This window comes from Mus caroli, chromosome 14 (genome assembly GCF_900094665.2).
Source record: "Mus caroli chromosome 14, CAROLI_EIJ_v1.1, whole genome shotgun sequence".
In the NCBI taxonomy this organism is placed as follows: Eukaryota; Metazoa; Chordata; class Mammalia; order Rodentia; family Muridae; genus Mus; species Mus caroli.
The window spans coordinates 68,475,071-68,497,252 of NC_034583.1; the positions used below are offsets into that span (position 1 = coordinate 68,475,071).

At 45.1% G+C, this 22,182-nt stretch overlaps 1 protein-coding gene across 19 annotated transcripts in view; it reads left to right on the forward strand.

The window, feature by feature from the left end:
• The window catches only part of Enox1 (ecto-NOX disulfide-thiol exchanger 1), a 550,965-nt gene that overhangs the window by 446,551 nt on the left and 82,232 nt on the right, over positions 1–22,182 (forward strand). For 17 of the 19 annotated variants that reach the window (XM_021181861.1, XM_029469169.1, XM_029469174.1 and 14 more), the window contains 2 exons: positions 13,980–14,036; positions 19,091–19,275. In XM_021181861.1, coding sequence (XP_021037520.1) covers positions 13,980–14,036; positions 19,091–19,275 — 242 coding nt within the window. The remainder of the gene's footprint in view (positions 1–13,979; positions 14,037–19,090; positions 19,276–22,182) is intronic. The other 2 variants (XM_021181862.1, XM_029469167.1) reach the window with 1 other exon arrangement.

Sequence of the window (22,182 nt, forward strand, 5' to 3'; positions counted from 1 at the left end):
TGTGTGTATGTGTATATATATATATATATATATATATATATATATATATATTTGTGTGATACCTCAGGTTTTGTTTTTCAATAGCCAAACTATTTTACTGTCTCTGCTTTTCTGGCTGTAAAGACCATTTTGTTCTATTTTTACTTTTTTTTTTTTCCTGTGTAAAATGATTAACAGAGTTTCTTTGGCTAGAGTGCCCTGCTCATGCTTTAACGACAGTACAGTTCTTGGCAGACCGTTCACACTCCCTCCTTGGTCAGTCTTCAGAGGGAAGGGCATCTGTCGGAGTAAAGCTAAGCTAGTGACAACAATGGAGATGATTCTGCTAATACACTGAAAACCATGGCATACTTACCGAAGTGTCCATTGTGGAAGGTCGGCCTTTTCCCTGGGAGCCTGCAAAGGTAGCTTTTGGTAGAAGTGTGAGTGTGTCCCGAGGCTTGGTTTGCCTCCTGCTGAAATCAAGCCAAATCTTCAAGGCCACACCCAGTTGCCTTTCCTTCCCCTCCTCCCTTTCCTGCCTCTGTCCTCCCCACTTCTTCACTGCGGTGGACAGTGCAGGCAGGGCAGCAATGTACAAAAGGAAGGGAGCAAGCCGGGCCTGGATGGCTTGGTGTGGATGAGCCCAGCAAGTCTTAGAATCATCAAAGTTAAAAGTCCCAGAGCAGGTTAGGTGCGTGGCACTTTTGCTCTCCTGAACAATGCCAGTATAACCTAAGTACCTGGTAGTCCTCCCTCTGCTCACTGTCCCTGCCGTTCCCCAGCACCTGGCCCTCGGCCTTTCTCCAAACAGTGCGACCTTCACGTGCATCCTTCCCTCACATCTTCCCCTTCATCTGACCTTAAGGTGCGGGATGACTTTCTTCCACAAGGAAGATAGCGCTGAAACTGTCTGCTCTGATTCGATTTAAAAGGCCTGTGTTAAGATGCATAGTCAGTGAGGATGCTTCCCTTTGCCCAGATGTTTAGAACTTTGCAAAACTCAGTGTCTCTGACTGAATAGGCATCTCTCTAGTTACCACAGTGGCACGCTGAAGGCCTCTGATGCCCCTGCCCTCCAGAGTAACGTGGAAGAAATAAAGCAGGCCTGCTAACTATACTAGGCCCCCAAAACAGGTATGTCCTAAAGCCAGGAAGCTAAGTGTAGTATCGTCCAAACTGAACATCACCGTCCACCAATATTTCCTGTGGGTTCAGCGAACATAAATTTCAGAAAATGAAAAAAAAAAATCCTTGCTTAATAGACAACCTTTAAACCATTCTACGGTTTATAACAAATGCTTTTGGATTCTAAATGAACCTCATTTAAAGTCTGGATTCTTTATATAAGTATGTGTGTGTGTATGTGTATATGTATGTATGTGTATATGTGTATATGTATGTATGTATGCATGTATGTGTGTGCATGTGTGTGTATGTAAGTGTGCACGTGCATGTGTGTATGTATGTGTACATATGTGTGAATGTGTATGTGTGAACATGTATGTGTATGTACATGTGCGTGTACATGTGTATGTGTGTGTCTGTATGTGTACATGCATGCATATGAATGTATATGTGCATGTATGTGTATGTGTGTGTGCGTGTATGTGTGTATGTATGTGTGTGTATATATGTATGCACATGCATGTGCGTATATATGTGTATGTATGTGTACATATGTGTGAATGTGTACATGTGTGTATGTACATGTGTGTGTACCTGTGTGTATGTATGTGTGTGTGTATGTACATGTGATATGAGTGTGTATGTGTGTGTGTATCTGAGAGCATGCATGTGCCACAGTGTAAGTTTATACATCAGGAGATGACCTCCGCCTCGTTTGTCTCATCATGCTGTATATTCTAGACTAGCTGCGCCCCCACCTTCCAGGCGCATCTTTTACCCTCACCTCCCACCTTGTCTTAGCATCACTAGGATTGCTGATAGGAATGGCCACTTGTAGCCCTTTCCCTCCTAACCATTTCTGTTTCATATGGGTTTTCAGGACCCAAAATCAGATTTCAGGCTTGTCCGGTAAGTATTTTTACCCACTGAGCACTTTTATCCACAAATACTTTTTGAACGATGAATTTTTCTCTGGCTTGTCAATCTTCCATAGAACTTTACAGTACCATTTTTGTTATATTATCGTCACTTTTAATTTCACTAAGAAGGTGAACAGTGATTTCCAGCGGCCAAGTGAAATTAGTGACTCGATTTTAATTGGATAGCAGTATTTGATCTGAATACTTTTATCCATAGCAAGATACTTCATGTTTAAAAATATAAAGGTTGAGGATTTTGGCTCCCCCCTTAATTTCTCTGAGTTCCAAGACTGTCTCTGGATTTCTGATACTGAATCCCCCCCTTCCCCATGGTTTCCTTCTGAATGCCCCATAGTGAGGATGCCCCACAGGAAGTCCCTAGTGAAGTCACAAGCCTGAGAAGAGCCTCAGTGTAGGCCCCACACCAGCCAGGCACAGGGTGGTGGCTGAATGCCAATCCAGAGTCTTGCAGCCGACCTAGGATGGTGTTGCAGGGAGCTTGCCTGAGGCTCTCTTTTGAGAAGAAGGCCTAGACTGTGTTCTCAGTCAGCTGACCACAGGGGTTTAGAGCCCAGCAAAAGAGCAAGAGCTGTCTGCTGTGGGAGGTGGAAGGACTCAGTTGGTAAGGACATGCCGGGGCCCATGCTCCACAAGGCAGGGGCATCATGGAGCAGAGGCCTAGAAGGACAAGGACCAGCTGTTTTCCCATATCCTGTCGGCCTGGGATACCTCCTGAGAGACTAGTGACACCTGTGTAGGAAGGACCCTTGAACCAAAGATAAGCACCTGCTTCCAGGCCTCATCTTAGCATCCTCCAGGAACCTAGGTTCAACAAGGGAATAATAGTTTTTGTTTTGTTTTGTTTTGTTTTGTTTTGTTTTTATAAACCGTGAACATCTTACCAAGGAACATCAAATAAAGGCTTATTTTAGGTCGATTTTTTTTTTTTTTTTTTGGTTTCCTGATTTTATGTACAGTTACAATTCCCACCCACAATGGACAGGCTTCTTTACAAATACAAAAACCATTTCTCCTTGAAAATTGATTTACCTTTTAAATACTTGGAGACAGGTGTTATTATCTGGATCCTGTCGCTGGGGAGCCTTTTTCTAATGGAAGCCTTTCTCCTGCGCAAATGGACCCTATGTATCTGGGTTGTAAATTCCTGATCTTACTGGAAATTTATGCCCTTACTGTTACGTGGCACCTGGCGATGCCACCGTTGGCTCCTGACTTCTTTCATAATGAGCAAACTTTCTATAATAGAGTCCTTCCCTGTGAATAAAATTGCCCTGTGCTTTTGAAATTGCCTTGTGTCCAGGAGACCCAAGCATCCCCAGGACTCCCCTATTTTGCTGACCTTTCTTAAAACTCAGTGGAGCCCTTGTTAGGTCCTAACAACCACACCTGTGATCTGTGTGGAGCAAGGTAGGCGCCCCCACATGGCTCCCCATGTGTCCTTCAGCCTGGAACCCCCACATGTACTTACAAAGCACACTGGGAGCTCTGTGCCTCTCTGTGTGACTCTGGCTCCCTGCTCAATGCAGTGAGACCTTTTAAGCCTGAGGAAAGGCTTCAGCTACTGGGCAGCTGCCAGGCAAAAGAAAGGAATGGGGAGAGTTAAATGGTTGTCTGAAATGGAGAGCAAGGATGCTTGACTCCGTAGAATTCAGACAAGGTCTCAGCCTCACCCCCTGCATACAGCCCGCAGAACCCCAATGCTCCTCAACCTCCCAGAACACCATCATCTTCATTATGGCTTACTGTGATTTGGGGGTACCTCATAGTGTTAAGCAAGGCTCAGAACTGTCACATGAGAGAGACTTCATCCACTTCCTTAGCAGGCTCTGAGGACACCGAGGGAATATTTATGTAATAAGATGCAAAGTTGCTATGGAAAATACTATAGCAACCTAACACCTCCTGGAGCCAGGCAGGGGCTTGTAACAGCAGTCTAAATTTACATCTACTGGAGTGTCATTTTATCGACTCTTAGTATCTCCTTCTGACAGGATGTTAAAATATGTTTTCAGCTCCAGTTTGGGCAAAATTAACACAGAGTGTCTTTGGAGTTTAAGGGTAGTCTTCACAACTTCTGGGAAAAACTATCAGAATAACTCTGGAAGGGGTTAGATGACAGAGTCTTGGTGAGTTTGTAGATTCCCTCAAATTAGTCACAGATCTCAGCCTTTACTCTGTAAGCAGTAAGTGGGAAAGCCTGATTGTGAAATGGGAACCAGTTCTTAGCTGTGCCAGCAAGGGCTCCCTCACCTGGGATTTTAGGAGATGCTCAAAGAAGATGCTGTCAGCACGTTAGCTCACCACCCTCACCTTAAGAGCATCTAGCAGGGTTTAAACACAAAGCTATTGTTCACTATATATTGTTCAAAAACAAAATATAGTCCTATAAGGAAGGCAAGTGGCTAAGGATGAAAATACAGTTGTTACAGTGCTATGAAAAAGATTTCTAATTTTTTTTTTTGTCCTTCTATGTAGCACAACTGTATATTGTAGTTTGTAAATCCCAGTAGATTCAATTTTACATTATTTGGGTTTTAGACAGGCCTGCTTATATAACAGTTCTTTTGAAAACCTTCATATATGTTAATGACATAAAAAATACAGAGCAAGTATATGTTCCGCATTGGCTTATGAGCTGCTTCTCCTGAATCATTGGGAGGCGAGGCTACCATGAGTCTTTGGTCACAGTAAACACCTGGAGGTTCTTGAGGGCTGATTCCTGGAACAACCTTCCCAAGACCATGGTTCAGACCCATTCAATGTGAATGTGGCTGAGAAGCTATAGCTATGTAGGCCAGTTACTAATGAAAAGTTCATATCCATTGATTTTCTTCTGTGTCTCTCCATCTAAAATCTTAAAAGTGTGGCTTCCAGGCTGTCAATAAAAGTGGGACATTGGCCAAAGGAATCAATATGACACCACATTAGAACGTACAGTTACTAACATCTTAGCACTGGGATGTGCTGACGGGCATCAGTGCCCTCATCCCCTTCTGCTTTTAGGTTCCATTGTTCATCTAAGTACAGTTGGTGGCATCCAGTTATTAGACCCGGACCAGACATCATCCTGACCAGGTAGCCACCTACTAATGAAAAAGGGACTTGAAAGAAGTGACTATTTTCTTCCCCTTTTTCAGAAATCCCCCTTGCCATCACATATTTATCTTGTACTTCGAAGCCCTGGCAATTGATGTTGAAAGCAGCCTATTCATTGTTATGACATGAAGTGTTCCATAGCTTTGAGATGTTTCCCTTGCACATCACTGAGTGGTTCTGATGCTTGGAACAGACTCATGGTCAGCAGCTGTGCTTCCCCGTCTAAGGATGGAACAGACTCAGGGTCAGCAGCTGTGCTGCTGCCCTGTCTTAGGATGCAATGTGTCAAACCTTCTGAGAAGTTTTTTTGAGCAAGAAAACTTTTTGATTTAAACTCCAAACATTCGCAGAGAAGTAGAAAGAAACAGATCTAAGGCAACAGTTGCAAGGCAGAGTGTTAACCACAGTGCATCCAGCAGGACATTATAAGTCCCACAGTGAGTCTCTCCTGGGTCTCCAGGGTCTGTGTCCCGAAACCCTGGATTTCCAGCTGGGGCACCTTGAGTCTGCACAGCTTAAGGCAGTTGTATACATTCCCATTGCCCAGAATTACTTTAAGAATTTTAAATATCTCATTATATTATTATATACACTATACTAGACTATTGTTTAATGCTATATCAGATCAGACTTGGGAAAAGAATCATGACTGAGAGATTTTAAATGGCACAATAGAAAGTTCTCAGAATAGTTGGCAAGTGATAAAAACACTTACAAAATGGCACATGTGAACAACTCCAAATACGTGCTTACATATGCGTTATGTTCACAATTTATATGCTATGAGGAGATCTATAGGGAAATGGGTGAAAATATTTAGTATCTGTAAAAGATTACAATTTTTCTTTATAAATGATTTTTGTTCTTTCCTCTTTGTGTACTCCAAAAATGACTATGAGAGGCATGCGTGTTACATTAATAATACCGTGATGAACACTGACTTTTGCATTAAGAATCACAAAAAAGTTAGCCAGGTGTCAGGCTCAGGTCTGGACCCAGCAAACTGTTTTTAAGTCCATTCTAACAAAAATAACTGTTCAGGAAGTTGTCACCATCCCTCGTCTGCTTGAGTGATATTTCCTTGGAGAGTCTGCTATCTGGGTATAGGCAGAAAGAAGAAATGATTTGAAGAAACGCTAGGGGTGGATGAACCACACACACACACACACACACACACACACACACACAGAGTCACCGCCAGTGTTCTCTGTCTGCTTAGTCTCAGGAGCGATAACGGGAGAAAGAAGGCTACTCTGAGCTCTGAGCATGCGCGCACACTCAATGGCGGACCTGAGCTGCCATCCTCATCCTCTTCGGGTGCCTTTGCTTTCTCATCAGCGTCCCCATTTTTTCCCCGCCCCCAGGGCCCGGGAGAGCCCACAAGGCCATCAGTGTATTGATTCAACATCTAATTTCAGGGCTTATTGAAGTGCCTCTCCCTGTCTCCCTGCTCCCAGGGTTTTTCTTTATGAGATATGCCTCTAAATATATCTTAAAAATAAAAGTCTGAGGGAGAACACACGTGGCAATATCAATCTTACTGCAGTTCCCACACTCAGGGCAGGCTGGCTCTGGAGGAGGTCTTGAGAGCAATATGTTTCCCCTCTCCCCAATATTCTGAATCTAATAAGGACCAAATATTGAGTCTTTGTGCCCCCAATAATAAGCTGAATTGTTTAATAAATATAAAAAGTCAATAGTGGATCTTGTTGAGTTACTGTAATTATGAGTTGTGAGGTGAAATATGATCTATTTGGCCTAGTCTTTGGAGGGCAAGACATGAGCTTTCTTTCTTGTCTTAGTGACTTACTGACCAGTTTCTATCTTATCTTCATACCGGATTCTTCTAGTATGGTTTGTGTAATTCTGGAAACCACGCCTTCCCCTGGCCTCAGCTCCTTGCCTCTGTGAATTATCTTACGCATTGTCACAATACAAAGCAGTGACAGATTTAACAACATTCACTGAATCCTTACAGTGTGTCTGGGACCAGGGCTTTTGTCTGGAAGTGCCAGATTAAAGGGGAAATTACTAACGTCGTCTTATAAGACTAATTAAGACTCGGTCCCTGAAGTGAAAGTATTGCTTATAAATTCTAGAAAATCTTTACAGCCTGTTGTCAGTCCTCCCTTCCCTAGGAGAGCATCGGGTCCACACAGTTGTGCTTTGTTGTGCACTCACAGTTACTACCAAAAGCCAGCCGAGAAACGGGGAGAGATGAGAGAGTCTGAAAAATGTTTGCTCACCTCAACTCTGTGAACACCAAGAGAAACCTTTGTGGGCATTTAAGCTGATATAGGGCAGGCCCTTCTGAGAAGGGAGAGCCTCTTACCCTTGTGCCCACTACAGGGCCCTTTTCTCTCCAGGTGACCCAGCATTGTTTACAGTGGACTTATTGGACAGATAAGAAACTACAACTAAGAACTAATTTCTTCTCTCTCAGAGGGACATTTTAAATCTTCATCTTGAGCCAAAGATGATGAAAGCAAAGACTATGATTTTCATATACTTCACAATATTTTTATATTTTTTCAGATAAGGACCCTGAGATCTCAGGGACATTTCATGATTTGTCCCAAGTCTGATGTCTGAGAATTGGTATCAGGCTCCCAAGCCCCTCCCCCAACCCTGTCTGTATAAGTGTACACATGGAGGCCGGAGGACAACCTTGGCGGTCGGTCCTCAGGCATCATCCGTCTTGATTTGTTTGCCCCTCACCTCCACCCTCCAACTGGCATAAAACTCACCCAGTATGCCGGGCTGGTTGACCAGCCAGAGAGGTTCAAGGATTCAACCGTCTATGTCTCTCCCAGTGTAGGGGTCACAGGCATGCAGTGAAATACCTCTGTTTGCTTGTTTTAACATAGGTTCTCAGAGATGAAAACTCAAGGGCCTCATGTTCACAAGGCAAGCCCTTTTTTTACCTCCTGAGCTTTTGTCCTGCCCCTCCCCCTTCTCCATCTCTGACCCACCAGTGCCTCTCTCCTTCACAGAGTCCATGTCACCTGGCCTCCAGTAGCGACAGGGACGGCAGTTTAGGCGTGGTGTACAGAGAACGATGGCATTTCTCTCACATCCACTGCTCCTCAGAAGTACGAGGCAGTCCCCCAGACTACTTCCCCTCTTTTCTGTGGCATTCCGCTTTCCTAACTGTGTATCAGAGGCTCCATATCTAACTCCATGGGGTCGAATGAATGAGCTGTCCTTTCAGGTCCTTAAATCCTGAGCTAACAGGAAGGTAAAGGACGAAGCTGACAAAGAACAGCGAGGTTGAAATGAGAGGTAAAATTACCACAGATGAAAAATACATCTATAGTTGATTTTTTTAAATTTTTTTCTGCGGGGGGGGGGGGGTGAAAGTTGCTAGGTCCTTGGGCTTTTCAAATAGAAATTAACATTTAAATTAGACTCTTTCTTTCAGCCCCTGCCATGTAACNCAGGTGCAGAAGATTCCATAGAGAACATCGGCACAACAATCAAGGAAAATGTAAAATGCAAAAAGATCCTAACTCAAAACATCCAAGAAATACAGGACGCAATGAGAAGGCTAAATTCTTATATGAGTGTAACTTTTAAGTATCTGGAGATTCTCCATTTGTCAGAAGAATTTACCAACTTGCTTCTAATATGCAATGTAGGCTGTACTGAAGATTTCTGTATCAGTGGGATTCCCTGGCTCTTTTATGGTTAAGAGAGCTCATAGTTCCATACACCAAACTAACGCGGGAATAGGGTATGAGTATGTGGGTAAATGAGACACCCAAAGCTCCAGGAGGTGAGTTTCTTTGAAACTCTTTTCCTTATGAGTGGCTTTTAGGCTTATCAGCCTGTCAAGGGGACTTCATTGGAGTGTGTGTGTGGCACCAAAGGAAAGACAGGGACAAAAAAAAAAAAAAAAAAAAAAAAAAAAAAAAAAAAAGGCAGCACACTTTAAAAGCATTTAGTGTGTGATGAATTGTTCTGAACTGGGGATTCAGCACTCACAAGGGCCTTTGTGGGGAGAGTGGAACATTAGTATCTGAAAAATTATACCCATCAGCAACTCAAAACAAATCACTTTAACGCGCAAAAGACAAAAAAAAAAAAAAAAAAACCACCTGTCTGGGTGAAGATTCGGGGTGAGGATTCAGGGAAGGTTGTTATCATACTGGATAGGAAAAGGGTTTTAATGCCTGGACTTCTCTGTTCAATGGAAGAAAGGCAGCTAAAGTGGCCATGCAGACAGTTTATAAACTGCACGCTGCTCCTCCTGGCCAAAGGACTCGGAGAAGATGGAGCTGTCCAAGCCAGGTTTCTCGGGAGCTCCACTAGAAAGCAGTGTTCTTAGAAGACTGAACTTAGAAACACCCAGCGTTCTAACAGTCCTCCCCCGACCTTCTGCACAGACTCTGCACTCTGTGAGCTTGAGGAGGGTCGGACTCACCTGGAGGCTGTTTGGAAGAGAATGTTTGTTGTTCAGGTGACAAAGGCTTTAGAACAGCTGAGAAAGGAACACGCGAGACCAAGAACTGGTGTCCCCAGCGGAGTGCAGACCAGCATGGAGGCCAGAGCAAGTCAGACTCCTGGGTGTAACTTAGCATTGTCTCTGGGATAGCTTGTCCCTTCTCCAGCCGTGAGATTTCTTAAAGGCAGCATGAGCTTGCTCTTAGTTTCCTCTTCCTCCTCCTCCTCCTCTTCCCCCTCTTCTTCTTCCTCCTCCTCCTCCCCCTCTTCTTCCTCCTCCCCCTCTTCTTCCTCCTCCCCCTCCTCCTCCTCCCCCTCCTCTTCTTTTTATTCTAAATAATATTATGGGGAAAGATTCAATAAAAGGATTTATGGCAAGTTGAAAATACCTTGCACTGTAATAGCAGAAATTATTAACAGGAGGTATAAATGAATAACCTAGTCTGGGCTACACACAGGATCACCTGGGGAACCTGGTACACATAGCCATGCTCTGGGCATGTTAATGTCCAGTCCTGTTATCAAACCACTACACAGGGGATTCTGAGGTACAAAGGATGGACAGGGATTTTAACACGAGGGCCAATAGTTCTTTGTGGTAGGTGGGAAGCGAAAGACCAAGACAAGACAAGGTAACAGGATATGAGAGAGAAAGTAACACCATAGTCAAAGATCAAAATGTGTGACGTACAGGAAGTGGTTGGTTAAAGGCAAGAGAATGGAGGAAGTGGTGTCGGTCTAGTTTGCAAGGTCCGGGTAACGAACTGCCCGCATCAGGCACATTCACAGTCTGCACCAATCGGTGCAGGAAAGGCCACTTGAAATGGGTGGGTACAGAAAGACCTGGTACAGGCCAGGGCCACAGTTCTTATGTCTCCTCTGTTCTAGAACAGCTAAGACTGTCCCCCTGTGTTGGTAATCAGAGAGGAGAGCAAGTATGTCATGCTTTTATAGGGAGATTCTTGCTGCCTGTGAACAGTCTGGGAAGAGGTTGCCCATGTGAGGGACCTCCTCTCCCATGGCACTGACCAGGCCAACGGCCAGGGTTCAACGGCGCTTAGTTCTAGAAGTTCAATCTGACCTCCTCAGAGTGAAAACCAGAAGCCAGCCATGGTGGGAAAGATAGCTATTAAGAAAAGTATTGCAAGATAGGGCGCAGGGATCAGAAGAATGGAGACTTAGCCTGGAGGACTCTTAACATCACTCAGTCGATGCGTTGCAGGAGAGAAAATGGTAGCATCCAGAGTAGACTAGGAAAGAAATTAAGGAAACAAGGGAGCATAGCACAGAGGGCAGAGATGCCTTGAAGGCCATGGCCAGTGGCTGAAGCTGAGACAGGGAGCTCTCGCTGACAGAGATGCCATTAGGAGGGACTAACAGAAATCAGGTGCCCCAAACTAATGAACAACAAGACTGGCAGAACATTTTATAGGTCGCATTAGACATCTGCCTCCAGACCCTGTTACACCGAGGTGACAGTTCTTACAGTGGGAGGGGAGGTGTGTGTGTGGGGGGGGGGGTTACGGGGGGGGGCGGAGTAAGAGGCTGCTCAGAACCAAGTGGGGATGAGATTGCATGTAATCTTTCTCAAAGTAGGTACAGCTGGGCTGGGCAGAGCCAGGGATCAGTTTTTAAAGCAGAGCTCAAGAAGAGGCATAGAGGATTGGTGGACGGCTGTGCTTCTTAGGAAAATGGTACCGTGTGTGTGTGTGTGTGTGTGTGTGTGTGTGTGAGCGCACACAAGGTAGAGCATGCATCAGGAAAAGGAAAATAATGCCTTTTACTGGGGAAGATTCCTAAAGAAAAGTCAGCCATCATTTGCTAGGGGAGGCAGTTGTGGACTGTAGGAGTGGCTGCTTGCATGTCCACAGACTTGGGAAGGCCTATCCCTTCCTCCCCCAGCCTCACCCATCCACCTAGGCACCCACTCCCACAGTCCACTGAGTCCTTATTAAACCCGTTTCTAGGATGCACTGTCTGCCCCTAAGTCACTTCCACTTTCTCTCCAGCTCTCCCTGGAGCAAAGGCCTTTCTTTCCCCTCCACTGACCACCACCCATTGTGGAGAGAGCCTTGTTCACTCACTGCTCAGACTCTCCTTTCTGTGAGCCTCTGAGGTCAGGACCGCTGTGGTAAGAGCCTGCTCCCTTGGCCAGCCCTGCCACAGCCTAGAGTGGCACTTGGCTGTGCTTCTCTTGCCCTGAGGACTCCAAAGTTTGCTCAGACCAGTCAGTGCATCCTTTAGCATTGTGGACCACAGACTTTTCTGGCTCTGGGAAGTCAGCACCCGGAACACCTCTTTCTTTTGCTTCTGCTCCTCTGAGGAAAAAGGGGGTGGGCCAAGAGAGGTAGCACAGGATAATAGGGTAATTGGAAATGTAAAACCGGACCTGAGTCTCAACAGTGTCAGGAGCCCAGCCACACCCCACAGACCTGCCCCTGATGGATGCAGACCTCTCCATTTGGAAGACCTAGGATGGGGAGCCACACAAGACTTTTTTTTTTTTTTTTTCTGAGTCACCTGCTGCCGCTTGCACCTCTAGACTCACATTTAAGCCATTGTAATATCAGGCTCTGGTTTACCTGCACTCCTCAAATTACCCTTATTCCACAGGCCTCACACAAAGACGGAAATAGACACTGCCTTGTGCGTCTGTTTAGCTCTCCCTAATAATAGCTAATGTGCAGACGATAATACTCACTGCAAACATAAAATGTTATGTCAATGCTAAGTCGTAATAATAATAATCCTGCAAAAATGTAGCATAAGGAATTTCCATGAGCAATTTGAGGAAGATTGGTGCTTCAGTGGGGATACAAGTGCTACTGAGAAACAGACCTGTTGTACTTTGCCGCCTCCGTAAGAGGCTCAGTAGAAAAAGACCGGTTTTTTTCAGATATCCCACTATCCCCCCCACCCCCCACCCCTGGGTCTGTGCCTGGCCACCGAGAGGCATGGGCAGGGAACAGCCCCAGAGCCCAGGCCTTCATCGAAATGATTGTCTCTTAGCCTCATCAGCCACTAACAGTAAACCAGGGGGACAGATCTTTGGGAGGTCAGAGCCTCAGGAAGAGGTCACTTCTTTTCTGACGGGAGAGACATAGACACAAAGACAGAAGATGGGTGAGTTCCCATGGATACCCAGTGTTTATCACCTTTGGGTTCTTTAAGGAGCCCAGATTTAGCATTGATCTCTGGAGATGACGCAATTAAGGAAGTCACATTAACAATAAGGCTCCATGAGCCCAGAGCCCAGTGAGCATCCCCAGTGCCCTCCTAGAGGACAGGGGGCATAAAGCGGGTCCCCATGCAGTTCCCGTCAGGTCTCTGGATTGCAGAGGTATGAGATTCATTTCTGCGTGAATCACCTCCAGATTTTTCCTCAGGGAGAAGCTATGTTTATTTTAGACTAGGCTTTATCCCCTCTGTTTTTATAGCTGAACCTCTGCAGCGGATGCAACCCCTCCCCCCAAAGTGCTGGGTTACAGTACTCTACCTCCACTTCAAGCAAGCCATTCCTTCTGAGCACCCATTTTCACCTTTTTCAGACTGCAGTGTGTAGCTGGCTCTTTGCCACCTGTAGGGCCACACTGTACTTTTAACCAGCTGTGCCACCTCTGGGTCACTGAAACCTGGTTCCAACACCACTAAAATAGATTCTTGAGAATCATCCCTCCTGTACCACAGTCTTTCGAGGGTGAAAGGAGGCAAAGACAGCGTAGAGGACAGGGTTTGGTTTGGGGGTTTGGATTTGGGTGTTTGTTTTCTTCTGGTATTGTCATGGTGGGGGCATTGGCAGTCCTGAACACAGGGCCTCATGGGTAGAAGGCAAGTGTGCTACCACGGAGCCACAGCCCCAGTCCTGAAAATTGCATTTACTGCTTTTAGTGGGCAGGCAGACAAAATGGTGACTATAGCTTTTGTACAGGCTTCCCCTAAGCCCTAGAGAGCTGCTGAGAGTGTTGGATAAGGATGAGCTCTCACAGGTGTGAGACGAGAGGCTGGGGACATAGGGAATAAACCAAGGAATCAAACCAGCGTGGCCCGCCAGGCACGTGATTCCTTCAAAAGGAGCTGCCCAAACAGTCACCCAGGATAGCTCGGGAAATGGGGGACAGGGATGAGTGGTGTTTCCATATGTGGTGTTAGCACCAATGTGTCAGCACCACCTGGTACCCTGGGGTGCTCCGCCTTCAGCCCTGAAACTACAAACCTGGGAGAGGGCCCAGAAACAGGTGTGCCCGTCTACAGGGAGATTCTAATAGGAACTAAGATTGGAAGAACACCAGATTAGGATATCACTGGAGGCCATATAAGTTTTCCAATTTCCCTGATCTAACACCTAGAACAAAAAGTTGATTTTTGGTCACAGAACAGCCTATTCACTTTCAGAGGCAGACATTGAAGACTGTGCAGGAGACCCGGTGGATCCTGGCTTGCATTCTGCTGGTAAGAACCAGTCTCACGCACCTCCTAGAGCGGTCACCTTGGGAACAACACTACACTATGAAAGGAGAAGCATGGGTTTGGGTTCGCTGCGCAGCATGGTGGTCTCTACCACAGACCAGCCAATGGACACCTTGGCTCCCCGACAAGGAGATTTATACAGAGAAGCAGATAGACCTGAGAAAGAATCCCCAGGTCACTGGATCATAGCTTCAGCCCTTTCTTAAGACATCAGGCAGCGAAGTTGTGACAAAGAGAGGAGCCCCAGAGGGCTCTGGGATATTATAGGATTATCTCCCAGGCCTTCTGCCTACCCCTGCCTCCTTGTATAGAAGGACAATTACCTACCTGGACAGCAGCCAGTGAAATCCTTAGGAAAGGGCTTTCTTTGTTCATGGGAAAGAAATGCAGTTTAGCTATATCCTCCCAGTGTTCAGGAACACAACTGGCAAAGCAGAGAAAGAATGTTAAACACAGCATTCCCCAAAGACACCAAGATGAACAGTCCCGAAGAAGTGCAGCTATTGCTAGCAACAATATGTTAAAGCATTTTATTATTTAGTTACATCTTGCCTGAGCATGAAAAAGATATTAACACACTGTCAGCTTACTGGGACATAACCCAAAATAACTTACATTTTTCATATATTGCTAATTATTTTTCTGAGGCTGGCTCAGACTGGTAAGAGAGAGATTTCAAGGCTTCCACCAGATTATTTACTTAAAGAAGTTAAGCATGCCATTATCGGTTCCCATGGAAACCCAGTAAGTAATACAGGCAATGGAGGAGGAGGTCACTTTGACCATAATTAATATAGAAAAATAATAGCTTATAGAGGATTCCATAAAGGATACAATGAGTTGCTACATAACACCTTTAAACCTGTTTTCCTCAGCGATGCAACTTTAATCTCTGGATCAAATTTCACATTCCACTGTCATTTCAGAAGTTCTGCTAGTTCAATGCTAATTTTCCAAATGCAACAGATTTTTTGCTTAGCAGGAACCTCCCAATGTTTGTAACTGTTCTTTCGCTTTAGACAACTCCAGTATCCAGAATTCTCTAAAGTCTACAGCAAGTGTGGGGACGTAAGTGTCTCAGCCTTACCCTTCTTGTATTGGATATGGCCTGGCTCCTTGCCTTGATTTCTCAGGAAATAGTAGGTTAGAGAACTAACTACAGGCATCACTAGACTCAGTGGTGCTTTAAAAAATTGCCAACAGTAGGTTCAGTTGTGTTCCTTACAGCTTACAAATGTTGAATTCCTTTTATCACTGAAATCTGGCAGTCCACGTGGATGGCACTCCTTAAATATTTCAGATTTATTGGAACACAGCACACCCTATGGTGTGGTAGACAGTCATTCATTTTAACCCTTACACTTATTTGAATAGTGGCTTTCTTGCACAGTCTCTTAAGAGTAAATTTCACTGTAGAAGCCTGGTGACACATTTATCAAGACTGTTTAATTTTTAGTACAGTGACCCAGAAAAAAAATTAAAGCAAAAAAGAAGAAAAATGAGTTGACCTTTTAAGTTTCTTGGTTTCTAACACACCAAAGCCTGACAGGCATTATGAGGATTTGGTTTGGTTTGGTTTGGTTTGGTTTGGTTTTTCAGAGTTCTAGTCCAAGAAATATAGCACAGCATCTTCCAGGCAACCCTCACAGAGGGGTACACTTGGGGACACTGTAGGATGCCACATAATGTTTTCAAACAAGGAACAGGTGGCCTGAAGTTAAGTGGAGTCCAGGCACAGTTTCTCACCCTTTAGAAAACAACTATCTTTGCCACCACAGGAATGACCAAGTTTGGTTTTTTGTTTTGTTTTGTTTTAATTTGATTTGTGAATGTTAATCCTGCCATTATTTAATCAGGAGTGGAAAAATCAGTTATGTGCCTTACTTATAAAGACAATAATGGGATTGGTTACGGTATGGGTTTTGAGGGGTGGGGAGAATCACAGCTGTTTTCTCTCCTTTCCCTTTTTAATAAACAAAATGGTAGCATACTCCTGACCCAGGGGTGCACACAGCCCTGGACTCTGCTTGTCAGGGACAGTAGACATGGGTCAGCCCAGACCATCACCTGGACTGTTCCATAGGCTTATCAGACAATCTGTAAAATAATGGACGGCTCCTTCCCTGCATGTATTTATATTCAGATGGTTTATTTAAATAATGCTGCTGCCGCATGCTTTATAGCTGCTTGCGTCTCACTACTCGGATTTCAACGTATCTCGCAGACTGTGCAATTCATTTGGAAAATGTAATTTTCATCCCCACATACTAATCGATTTCTTCACAAACACCTGCTATCAGTTATGATAATAAAAATGCCACTCTGAATTGAAAAGGGGGGGCCAAATGGAGCTTCCTAAGGAAATGACTTAAGTGTCTTTGAATGTCACTAAATGCAGCAACGTACTTGTGCGGTGCCAACACTTTTCCTGTCGTTTGCATCGTCGGTGATTTTGCCCTGTTAGAACATCCCTCTTGCCAGTGATACCCCACAGACATCTCCTCGTGGAGCAGTGAGTTCACTTCTCAGGAGCCAGTGCCTCAGGGTACCAGCAAGATGTGAGGTTGGGCTGCACAGCGTTAGAAAGCAGCAACCCGTGCTCCTAGGTGAGCCCCGGGTCCTGTCTGACTGTATAAGTCCATGAAAAGCATCCAGACGCCTGCTTCTTAGCTTTGCACAGCCGTATACACCAAAGCAGATTCCCCCTTGTTCCTTCCCTTCTGCCTCCAGTTCATTCCCCGCACCATCGCCAAACTGATCTTCCTGAATCACCAATCGCATAAATACCCTCCAACAACACCAAATGCCATCCATCTTCTCATGATGTTGGGTCTGAACTATCTCAGCCTCACCCACATTCCTAAGTTCCACCTCTTGCTCACTGCTTCAAGGCAGACACTGGCCTTGGTGGGGTGGGGGTGGGAGGATAGGGGGTAGGAATCAAGTGCCTCTCACTATCATCTCCCTCTAATTGTGACTTCTGGGCCTTTGCTTACCTATGGTCTTGCTCCAGACTGAGATATACTTCCCATGATGTAGGGTTTTCATCTTCCAAAGCCTAATTTTAGTCTCTCAGTCTATTCTCCTTTCTTACCCTTCTAGGGTGGAGTCCCTGTGTCAGAATCTTGATACTAAGTTGCTTCAACCAACATTCCTTGAGTACCTACTTTACCCACTGCATCCTTCTCCCGCTTTTCCCTTTGGATACATTAGTTTCCTTTTAGGTGTGTCAGTCTTTATTGTATTTCAATAGAACTTGCAAAAAGTGACATATTCCGTGTTTTCTTTTGTGATCTAAGATCCCCAGACAGACTTGGGTATAAGGAAGTATGCAGTAAATGCTTGTTGACTAATTGATCCCTGATGGCTTGCTGCCGGGGGTTTGCTGGTTAATTGCATGTTCTATTTGATTAGTATTTCAATGTGCACTGTACATAGATAATCATTTTTTGCAAAGTGGAATACTGTAAAACACTTAACTGTGAAACTATTATTAACATAGTTTGATGTCTGCTATTTGGCAAGGGAATTGGCTGGGGTCTCAGAATGTCTCAGCGAAGCTGTGTGATCATCAGATGTGCAGTGGAGCCTACAGGTGGCCCGCTGACCTCAGTCTGGCCCTAGATCACAGTAAACAGCAGACGAAACATGGGCACTACCAAGGCTCTGTGCTATACTTTTGCGTAGCATCAGTCAAGTCCATGGAGGCATTTCTAGCAATGCCTTTCAAGTGCTAATTGACTTTTCTTTTCCTTTCAAGAGTGAAGAATGGCCTTTCCATAAGAGGAGAGAGATAGTGAGCCAGGACATGGAGAGTATGGGGAGACAGTGTTTTTGAACAGTTGTTAAGAGCCGACCTCACATAAACAGACATAGCAGTGTCCATTAGAACTAAACTAACTGACTAGAGGCTGGGTTTGCTGTTCCTTTTGTGCTCTGCTACCCTGTGTCCCGTGGTCTTCATCTCTTGAAATGGGGATCAGTAGACTCTAATCTAGGCTTGCTGGAGTGACTCAGTGGACTAGTTTATATGAAGAAGCCCCTGATCCAGAGACCTTTCCAGTGGGAGTGCCCAGCAAGCCCTGTTATTGATCGCAGAGCCCACAAACGGTAAAGATGGAAGCAGGGCAAGAGATTTCCTCTCCTCCATCTTTGTCTGAAACCACCCTATCACTCGATTTTAGTTGTTTCTGGAGCTTTAAGGCACGTAAGACCCTGAGTGAACTGCCTTGATTTCTCAGTGAGAAGGAGATGGGAAACTATACAAATTAAGTCTGCATCAACACATTGAGACTTTCAGGTTTGGGGGAGGAGCAGAGTAAACCACTCAGCCTTGTAGGGAATAAAAGAATTTTAATCTGTTGGTGAAGCAGGTGGAGCTAGGTTTCCATTCTGATGGCAGTTAGAGAAAACAATTTGTGCAATTTGTCCCGGCAGTAGAGCAAGAAGCAGCATTGTGCGTCTCAGTTCTTCTCTCTCCCCCGGGAGGCTGCTGCATGCATTAGCCTTCAGTGCTTTCTGCTGCATGCATGCCTCAACCCACGAAACAGCTGCTTCTCCGCAAGGAGCCTTCCAGGAAACTGAGCCGTCATAGAGCCAGAGAGAGGGCAGTCATGTGGCAGATGTGACAGTTCCTAAGAATTCAGAGTATGCTCTTTACCAAGCATGGCAGATCAGCTTGTGTGAAGGCTTCCAGGTTTGGGGGCAAAGGTCAAGAGGTAGGAATTCTGGGAGATAGAGCCTGTGCCCAGCAGTACCATTCATAACCTAAGATAGGACAAATTGAATAGATTCAAGAGATTCTGGCACTTTTGTTCACAGTCTTCATCTAACATGTGAAAGGCAACATCCTTCCAAAATCAACCCCAAGGTGCTCCACGCCGACTGTTAAACAAAGAACCCTGAGGCTTGGCTATCAGGGTTTAACTTCTGAGTTGGTGTGAATCCAGTTTTAGGAGAGACTTCCTTTCCCACCAAAGGACCCCTCAATCTTGACAGGGTGGTAACTCCCCAAACTCTGTGTGTTTACCCTTCAGCCCTGGCTGCTCAGGCCTATGCCCTCAAAGAGGAGAATGACAGTCTCCGGTGGCAACTAGATGCCTACAGGAACGAGGTGGAGCTGCTGAAGCAAGAGAAGGAACAGCTCTTCCGAACAGAAGAAAACCTCACCAAGGACCAACAGCTACAGTTCCTGCAGCAAACCATGCAAGGCATGCAGCAGGTAATGGGCACATGCCGCAGAGAGGATGGGGATGTGCGCGTCTTGCAGGGTGTGTAAGATGGCCACTGGTTGAAAAGTGTGATGGAGGAGAACAGAGGACCAGGAAAAGTTATGGGCATAGCAAAGGAAAGCAGCGGAGACTCTTGGGACATCTAGACCCTGGAGGAAAGTCACGCTAACAAAATCTGTAGAGAATCACCCTGAGGATAGGAAATGCAGGGCAAGAATTGGGAGGTTTATAAAGTGGTTTATGAATATGAGTGTGTGGTTGTGCGCGTCCATTTTATGTGTTCAAATTCTCGTTGACTGTAACAACATGTTTACATTTAGAAATATTTTATGTTGAAAGCTGGACAAAGCCATGAGCTTGCTTTTGGTTCGTTTCCAAGATCTTCATCAATGCAAACTGTATTGTTTCCATCTCTGGATTATACTGGTCAGGTTTCAGAATTGACTGATGGCTCCATCTGTGAATGCTTACCAGGCAAGCCTGACGACCTGAATTCAGTCCCCAGAACCTCCTTGCAAAAGCTGAATGTATGCTAGGATTATACTTAGAAGTCCAGCCCTGGGGAGGCAGAGAGGTGCAGCCCAGGGGCTCACTTCTCACCAGCCTAGCCTAGTTGGCTAGGTCCTGTCTTCAAAAGCATGGTGAACAGTGCCTGAAAAACAGTAAGAAAAATAGACCTCTGGCCTCCATGTTCACAAATGCGTATGTGCACATACACCTGCATTCAGAAACACACATACACAGTCTCTCTCTTTCTCTCTCTCTCTCTGTCTCTGTCTCTCTCTCTCTCTCTCTCATACACACACACACACACACACACACACACACACACACACGAAGTAGAAGTGATTGCTATTGGAATGCATGAGTCCTGAGTTGGGGCTACATAGCTTCAGGAATGATACGCTGCACTTTTGTTGAAGAATATCAGACCACAATCTGGCCCACTCTTTCCAAAGCCCTATGGACTTTGTAGAATTTTCAGCTGTCATTGGAAAGGGGACAGCTGTGATCTGGGGATTAAGAAAACAGAGCATGTGCCGTGAGAAATACTACAGAAAGAGAAAAACCCAAGTACGGAAAGTAGGGGAAATAGAATTAAAAAAAAAATCATTGACGGATGTGTGTCTAAACACATCAGTTGGTGAATAATGTTCTCCAAGCAATGGGGTCTTTGAGTAAACTTAAAATAATAGAGCATAAATTATCACCATTGCACATGGGTATCCTTTAATTACTCCTTTAAATACACAAACCCAAACAATACTTTCTGGGTGAAAAAAAAAAAAAAGATTGCTTTTGTTTAAACCAGAGAAAGCTGTTAAAGTGGTGGAAAACTGAACAATAAGGTGAACTGACTGCCTTCTGAATTCCTTCAATTCATATTGGTTGCTGTCTTAAACCAGGACCATGAATTTCCTACAAATATGTTTTCATTATTAAGGGTGACTACCTCAAAAGACAAGCCAACCAGGAAAATATATACACCCCCCCACTCCTCAACCCCCCCCACACATATATATACACCCCCCACTCCTCAACCCCCCCCACATATATATACACACATAATACAGTATATAACACACCATACATACAGTATGTATACACACACATGTGCACATATACATACATACAGTGTATGTTTACATACACACACATATATATATACACGCACACACATACATACAGTGTATACACACACATACACGGGATAACATATTGGGAAGTGATCAATGGCCAGGTCATAGAGATTATGTCTTAAACATCTCTTGCCATTTTAAAGTAATTTTTTGAGCCCTGGCTCTGAGTCCTAACTGGTTGTTGTTCACAGTGTGTGCTAGACTAATCAGTGAGATTTGGAGGTCAGAGCCAGCCAGGAAAATGTCACTGCAGTCATCGCTCAGGTTCCTGCACTTGGAAAGCCAATACAACAGCTGCTGTGTGAAGCTCCTGGGGTTGTCCATATGTCCCAACAAGGGGTGCAGGGATGGGGCTTGCCAGCATGATAATCTGTCCATTTCCCCAAAGATCAGGATGGCAGTCACAGCCTGCAAGCCACGGTCACACTTCAGGAAGCAGGCCCTCTTTCCCTCCAGAAAAGATGCCTCTAATTCCTTTCAAAACCTTGAGGCTTGTTATGGTTCGAGAGACTGTTCTGTTGCATGGGAGAGACACATGCTGGGGTCTCAGCACGGGAACACGAGCCATGCATCTGTTGCACAAGGAGCTGTGGCAGGAATCCTCAGTCATTCGAAGGAACAGTTGCTGGTTCCATTTGCACAATTGCTCTGCTGCTAGGAAATGCACTTTAACACAAAGGTTGATTTGTTTTTATAGTGTGGTTTGAATTCAACCTGAGACATGGCCCCTCACCTTCTGGAGGTTACAAGTTCAAGGTCTAGGCATCAATAAGGTTGGCTCCTTCCAAGGCTGTGGCAAAGAAGCTGCTCTTGCAGTTAGGCTGCAGGCAGCCGGGTCTGCCCTTAGTTTGCAGACACATTTCCCTGCTCTCTGCCTTGGTTTTCCCGAGATGCTCTTCTTGTATGTGTGTCCAGATTTCTGCTTTTCATAAGAACACGGCTCACGCAAGGTCAGACATTCAGCCTGCTCCAGTCTGACTTCATGGTAGCTAATCACGTTTGCAATGACCCCCTTTTCCAAATAACCTCCCCTTCTGTAGCTCAGAAGGCTGGAACTTCAGTTCCAGATGGCATGGAGTATCAGAAGAATCACAACAGGCACATGGTAATTGAAAGCATGTATTGAGTAGAGGATGAAGGAACCACAGCCAAGAGGCAAGAATCACATGGCACCTGTGGAGCTCTGGATTGTGTGGCATTCATGCCATCATGCCATCAAGCAGACTAAAGCAGGAGAGGTCAGAGCTGTATCATTAT